General features: G+C 41.1%; 1 protein-coding gene across 1 annotated transcript in view; it reads left to right on the top strand.

The window, feature by feature from the left end:
* usp6nl (USP6 N-terminal like) overlaps window positions 1–7500 on the top strand; it is a 35459-nt gene that overhangs the window by 1607 nt on the left and 26352 nt on the right. Inside the window, exons 2-4 of the mRNA XM_072674127.1 lie at window positions 1716–1755; window positions 4220–4300; window positions 7199–7306. Of these exons, the coding sequence (XP_072530228.1) occupies window positions 4262–4300; window positions 7199–7306 (147 nt within the window). The 5' untranslated portion in view covers window positions 1716–1755; window positions 4220–4261. The remainder of the gene's footprint in view (window positions 1–1715; window positions 1756–4219; window positions 4301–7198; window positions 7307–7500) is intronic.

The raw sequence follows: 7500 nt of genomic DNA, 5'->3' as shown, positions 1-7500 counted from the left end.
GGACAGTGTCAAAGACCCCTGCAGAAGGAGAGAGAGAGAGATCAGTGTGGACGGTCCCTGCAGAGAGAGTGAGAGGGATGAGGGATGTAGGAGGGAAGTGAGAGAGATTATCGTCTGGCTAAACAACGGAATGGCACAGGAAGTGACCTTACAGCATCTACCAATTACTGCTGGAATACAGGAAGTGAGATCACAGCAGATGGGGGGAGAGACAGATCCATTTTTCACACACTGCTACAGCTCACAGTGATGAGCGAGCCAAGCTAAAACACAGCCTCCAAACATGGTGGAGGTAGTTTCACACTTCTATACCTCACAGTAAGAGGTAGCCAGGCTGATGCACAGCCTCCAAACATGGTGGAGGTAGTTTCACACTTCTACACCTCACAGTAAGAGGTAGCCAGGCTAAAGCACAGCCTCCAAACATGGTGGAGGTAGTTTCACACACTGCTGCAGCTCCTAGTGAGAGCGAGCCAAGCTAAAACACAGCCTCCAAACATGGTGGAGGTAGTTTCACACTTCTACACCTCACAGTAAGAGGTAGCCAGGCTAAAGCACAGCCTCCAAACATGGTGGAGGTAGTTTCACACTTCTACACCTCACAGTAAGAGGTAGCCAGGCTAAAGCACAGCCTCCAAACATGGTGGGGGTAGTTTCACACACTGCTGCAGCTCCTAGTGAGAGCGAGCCAAGCTAAAACACAGTCTCCAAACATGGTGGAGGTAGTTTCACACTTCTACACCTCACAGTAAGAGGTAGCCAGGCTAAAGCACAGCCTCCAAACATGGTGGAGGTAGTTTCACACACTGCTGCAGCTCCTAGTGAGAGCGAGCCAAGCTAAAACACAGCCTCCAAACATGGTGGAGGTAGTTTCACACTTCTACACCTCACAGTAAGAGGTAGCCAGGCTAAAGCACAGCCTCCAAACATGGTGGAGGTAGTTTCACACTTCTACACCTCACAGTAAGAGGTAGCCAGGCTAAAGCACAGCCTCCAAACATGGTGGGGGTAGTTTCACACACTGCTGCAGCTCCTAGTGAGAGCGAGCCAAGCTAAAACAGGCTTCGACTATCCTAAAACATCATGATGGGCTCTACAGGCAGTGTGTGTGTGTGTGTGTGTGTGTGTGTGTGTGTGTGTGTGTGTGTGTGTGTGTGTAAGCAGTAGCATCCACCTTCATGTGCAGCACTGAAAGTCCTACTCCTGCTCTGACCCACAGCGTTTCCTGTTTGTGTCACCGGCAATGACTCCTCGCTCGAACCCCGTAGGCAGGGGTGGCGTCATGGGCGAGTTGCCATAGCGATGTTTATTTATCTAGAGCGTCCACTTCCTGTGGAACAGATAAATTCCTTTTTCAGTCCGCGAGTGTCGAGGGAGCTCCCGGTTCACATCAGCGGCTCAGAGGTTTCATAGCTTATGGATTCGCTCTGGTTCCTCTGCCAGCACTTCCGTTCCAGTACGAGACCCGAGACCTTTGTTCGGATGTGTTACATAAGTTTCAAAAAATAAACAAATAAATAAACAAACAAAATAAATAAATAAAAATAAGTTTCCACTCATTTTCGCAGCTTGTTGTGGTTTCGGAAAGTGTTTTTTTCCTGAGTGATGAAATAATCAGACACTGAGATGCTGCAATTTTACTGCATTTACATCTGAAGTGTGTGTGTGTGTGTGTGTGTGTGTGTGTGTGTGTGTGTGTGTGTTCTCTTTTACAGTCAGAATGAACTTCCGGCCTATAACTCCTTGGAGGAAAAGGTGAGCAGAACATGATCTCCACACTACCAGACCTGAGCTGAGCTGCTGTCTAATGTAGGTCTTGAAAAGCACAGGTTACCCTCAGAGACCCTCAGTGTTTTCATTCCCCACCAGACTGAATCCATCACAGAGCTTGATCAAAGGTAAAGAAGTCAAGAAGACTGAAGACTAGTCGTGATCAAAAAGGCTCTGATTGACTCATAGTGGAATAGTTGAAGCAGTTGGGAGGGCTTCATTTCTGACTGAGAGTCTGGTGGTCAAATTCAAAATTTTCACAATTTTAGTTGTGATTTAAAAAGACAATTTGTTTGCAGTTAAAGACGTCAAAAAGGCCTGAATTTAGTGGCTATTTATGTTCATAATTCTTCTTAAAACAGTTTTTCCTAACAACTCAATAAAAGCTTGATTTGTTTGACTATTTATGGTCATAGCTGTCATTAAAAAAGCCTATTTTTACTAAATAAAATCCATTCTTTAACTAAAAGTAAGGAGGATTTACACTGACGGTGATCACTGATTTTAGTCACTGATTTTAGTCACTGATTTTAGTGACTCTTATTGGTTTTAGTTGTGATTTAAAAACAACAACAAATGTTTTTGAGTAAAAGACGTCGAAAGGGCCTGAATTTAGTGACTATTTATGGTCATAGTTCATCTGAAAAACAGTCTTAATTCTTTCCTTAAAACTCAAAAGAAAGTTTGAGTTTATTGACTATTTATGGTCACAGCTGTCATTAAAAAAAGTCTATTTTTACAAAAAAATATTATTTTTTTGTAAAATATTATTGGTTTTAGTTGTGATTTAAAAAGACCAAGTTTAAAAGACGTCAAAAAGGCCTGAATTTAGTGGCTATTTGTGGTCGTAGATCTTCTTAAAAATGGACATTAAAAGGCCTGTTTTTTACTAAAATAAGTCGAAAAGGCCTCAAGAAGGTAAAGAAATGCTTGATTTTAGTGAAGATTTTTTATTGTTATATTGTTTTTATTGGTCAAAATCAAAATGTCAGATTTTTTTAAAAACATTTTTTAAAAGTGAGGTGGTCAAAAAAAAGCCTGATTTTTTACCTTTAACTAAAAGTAAAGACGAATTACACTGATCTCAGTCACTGATTTTAGTCACTGATCTCAGTCACTGATTTTAGTCACTGATCTCAGTCACTGATTTTAATCACTGATCTCAGTCACTGATTTTAGTCACTGATTTTAGTCACTGATCTCAGTCACTGATTTTAATCACTGATTTTAGTCACTGATCTCAGTCACTGATTTTAATCACTGATCTCAGTCACTGATTTTAGTCACTGATCTCAGTCACTGATTTTAGTCACTGATCTCAGTCACTGATTTTAGTCACTGATCTCAGTCACTGATTTTAGTCACTGATCTCAGTCACTGATTTTAGTCACTGATCTCAGTCACTGATTTTAATCACTGATCTCAGTCACTGATTTTAGTCACTGATTTTAGTCACTGATTTTAGTCACTGATTTTAGTCACTGATCTCAGTCACTGATTTTAGTCACTGATCTCAGTCACTGATTTTTGTCACTGATTTTTGTGACTCTTATTGGTTGTAGTTAAATTATTTACTAAAAGACAAACTAGCCTGATTTTTGACTATACGGTCATAGCTGACCAAAGAGGTGATTAAAATCCTCGATTCCTAGAAATAAATAAACAGTAGTCCTAGCTGTAATCAACTTTTAGTGACTGTAGTGATAGGTGGGCCTAAGAAGGCCTGATTGTTGTGAAAGACCTTTAGACTTTAGACCTTTTTTTGTTTTTAGGACTAAAGGAAGTCATAACTTCCAGATTTTAGTGACTGACTGTGGTCGTAGTTGTGAGTGAAAAGAAGTCCTAGTTGTAAGGGAGTAACAAAGAGGCCTGATTATTTGAGAAGACCTGATGTTTAACTGTAAGTGCTTACAGACGATACAGTAGTAAGACTTTAAAAGGCCTTCTACACTACTCTTCACCCAAGTCCTCTCAGAAGAGGAGGGTCTTCAGTCTGGGTTTGAGGACAGTGAGTGTTGGACTCGGCCGTTCGGACACCCAGGGGTAGTTCGTTCCACCACTTCGGTGCAGGACAGTAAAAAGTCTGGACGCTCGTCTTCCGTGGATCTTAAAGGATGGCGGGTCGAGCCGAGCCGTACTTGAAGCTGGAAGGGCTCTCGGTGCAGATCAGCTTTTGACCATTGCCATCAAGTACGGAGGGTCAGGCTGCAGGTTAACATGACCGTGACGCTCACACATATTTTTAATGGTGCGTCATATTTAAGACGGTAGTGCAGGTAAAACACTGCTGTCTGCGGTGGGAGATTTTAAGGGTCTGCTGTTCTAACCTTATTTTGTGTCATTCCTGCGATACTGGTGGTATGGTGGACGATGGATATGTGGATATGGTGTCTGGTTAATGTGTGTGTGTGTGTGTGTGTGTGTGTGTGTGTGTGTGTGTGTGTTTCAGCAAAAGCATGTGGAACTGGAAAGGACAGAAAAGTGGGTGAAGATGCTGAAAAGCTGGGACAAGTACAAGAGCAGCGACAAGGTGTGTGCGACGCATATACATATATAAATTGACAAAAGTATTGGGACACCTGCTCATTCAGTGCTTCCTTTGAAATCAAGAGAATTAAAAAAGAGCTTCTCCTGCTTTTGTTGGAGTTACTGTCTCTACCCCGTCCAGGGAGGAAGGATTTCTACTAGATTTTGGAGGAGGGTCATTGCTGTGAGGATTTGATTGCGTTCAGTAACAGGAGTATCAGTGAGGTCAGGATGTTGGATGATGATCACCACCCCAACTCATCCAACGCGTCCTGGATGGAGCACCACCAGCTATCATTTCAGAGAACACAGTTCCTCCACTGCTCCACAGCTCAATGCTGCTTAGGGGGCTTTATACCCCCCCTCTAGCCCACGCCTGGCATTAGGCAGCAGCGTGGTGGCAATAGGTTCATGGTGTGTATCTGCTTCAGAGTGTCCAATTCTATTGGCTGTGGTCAGCCTGGTGATTCGTCTGAGAGGTCCTGTCAGCATCATCAGCGTCATCCTCATTATGATCAACCTGAGGAATGAGCACATCTGCAGCCATCAGTAACACACGCGTACACACACACGTGCACACACACACACCTGCCCTTGGGGAAAGACATGAAGGAAATCACTTAGTGTGAGTAGTAATGCAGATGAATGAGGATGAGACCACCCTCTCTGTCTGTCTGTCTGTCTGTCTGTCATCCCTCGCTCCAGCCTGATGCTCTTAACGGCCCCGGAGACAGAATTTACAGCAGCAGTTTAACCTTGAGCCCTGATCTCAGTTCAGACGTGTAGAAAACTTTTTTAGGCATGTCCCGAGGCGTTCGGCCAGACCGGCACCAATTTCCTCATCAAGTCTCATCAAGACTTTGTAAAAATCCACAACATGAAAGATGTTCATCCTCCAAAAAACTGTAAAAATCCACAACATGAAAGATGTTCATCCTCCAAAAAACTGATTTTTCCATGTCTGACATAAAACCCTTATTAATATTATCATTTTTATTAAGGCATGCTGAGCCATATTCACAAAAAATAAAACGTGACGGGGTGGTAAATTCCCTCCTAATTTTTAATAAAAAATTCCCTCCTATTTTATTAATAAAAGTAAGGAGGATTTACACTGACTGTGATGACTAATTTTAGTCACTGATTTTAGTGACTTTTATTGGTTTTAGTTGTGATTTAAAAAGATCTTTTTTTTTTCTCAGTAAAAGACGTCAAAAAGGCCTGAATTTAGTGACTATTTATGGTCATAGTTTATCTGAAAAACAGTCTTAATTTTTTCCTAAATCTAAAAAGAAAGTATGCGTTTATTGACTATTTATGGTCACAGCTGTCATTAAAAAAACAGCTATTTTTACACAAAAAAAGTTAAATCCTTTAACTTAAAGTAAAAAGAGGATTTTCCCTGATTTTAGTGACTCATTAGTTTTAGTTGTGATTTCAAAAGACCGATTCTCTGGAGTAAAGGACGTCAAAAAGGCCTGAATTTAGTGGCTATTTATGTTCAGTTTATGTTTAGTGCTGTATTTAATAATTCTTCTTAAAAACAGTTTTTCCTAAAAACTCAACAAAAGCCTGATTATTTTGACTATTTATGGCTATAGCTGTCAGTAAAAAGTTTAGCGACTATTTTTGATTATAGTTGTGATCAAAAAGACCTGATTTTTTTTTTGTGGTCAAAATCAAAACATGTTTTTTTTTACCATTTTTAAAAGTGAGGTTGTCAAAAAAGCCTGATTTTGACCTAAACATTGTGAATTCTTTAACTAAAAGTAAAGATTTTAGTGACGTTATTCAAATTATTTACTAAAAGATGTCGAAATAGCCAGAATGTTTGACTATATATGGTCATAGCTGTCATTAAAAAGGCCTTTTTACTAAAAGAAGTCAAAGAGGTGATTAAAATCCTTGATTCCTAGAAATAAATAAACATTAGTCCTAGTTGTAATCAACTTTTAGTGACTGTAGTGATGGGTGTGCCTAAGAAGGCCTGATTGTTGTGAAAGGACGTTAGAAAATGCTTGATTTTAGTGACGGTTCTTGACACAAAAAATAAAAAGGTAATATTAGTTTTATTTAAAAAGGTAATAATATTCACAAAAAATAAAACGTGAATTCCCTCCCAACACGGCCACAGTTCTCTCATGTGGTCAGGTTACTGACCCTGCGCACACATGCCAGTCAATCAAAAGTATCTCATTGATGATGTATTTTATTAACACTTTATTTTAATGCAGTTTTCCATATCTGTCTGGCGTGACGGGGTGGTGGGGTTGAGTTTGGTGGACCCCGTCTATTGTGAAAAAGTAAAACATAAAAGAATGCCAGAAATTGTCTCAAAAGGGCTCAAATGATGTCACTTCCTCCACTGTGGTATCAATTAAGGCTTCAGTACTTTATTTATATACAAATTCTGTATATATATTGTTGTGACGGGGTGGTAACTCATATTACTAATATTGCTGTTTTATTATTACTATTATTTCTTTTTTAGTAAATATGTCTTATGTATATATTAAAAAGATCAGCGCCGGCTCCGAGAGGCCCAGCGGACAGAGGCACTGCCACTCTGACCCGAGGATTGCCGGGTCATGCTGCCTGCCATGAGCAGTCGGAGCCTGAGCGAGAGTACAGTTGGCCTTGCTCTCGCCAGGGTGGGTCGGTGTGTCTTCAGTGTGATGCTGGGTGGGCGTCTGCTAGCCGCTGTGTCAGAGCGGAGTACCCGGCACTTTCCTTCGGCCGGGGGCAGTTGGCTGGTTGTGCGTGTGTCTGAGGAGGCATGTGACCCTCAAAGTGTCTGGAGCGTTACATGCGATAAGGGGAGGGTGCTAACAAGTTGAGTGAATAGCTGTTAAAAATTAAGTGTGTGTGTGTGTGTGTGTGTGTGTGTGTGTCCTTTCCCTAGATGGTAAGGAGGATCTATAAGGGAATTCCACTGCAGCTCCGGGGCCAGGTGTGGTGTTTGCTCCTCGACATTCCAAAAATTAGGGAGGAAAAGAAGGACTTCTATGAGGTACATACATACATACATACACACACACACACACACACACACACACACACACTTCGAATGAACTGATTAACTCTTTAAGGCCTTCTTTGGGTTGCTAGTGACCTGGGCCGTCGCTAACCCACATTCTCCCATTGTTTTATTATTTTTTTTCTGTTACAAATATGTTAATAATTTGGACAAAAGTATTGGGACGC

This window comes from Salminus brasiliensis, chromosome 2 (assembly GCF_030463535.1).
Source record: "Salminus brasiliensis chromosome 2, fSalBra1.hap2, whole genome shotgun sequence".
Lineage (NCBI taxonomy): Eukaryota > Metazoa > Chordata > Actinopteri > Characiformes > Bryconidae > Salminus > Salminus brasiliensis.
Note: the sequence above shows the minus strand (reverse complement) of the source record. Positions and strands in the feature narration are given on the sequence as shown.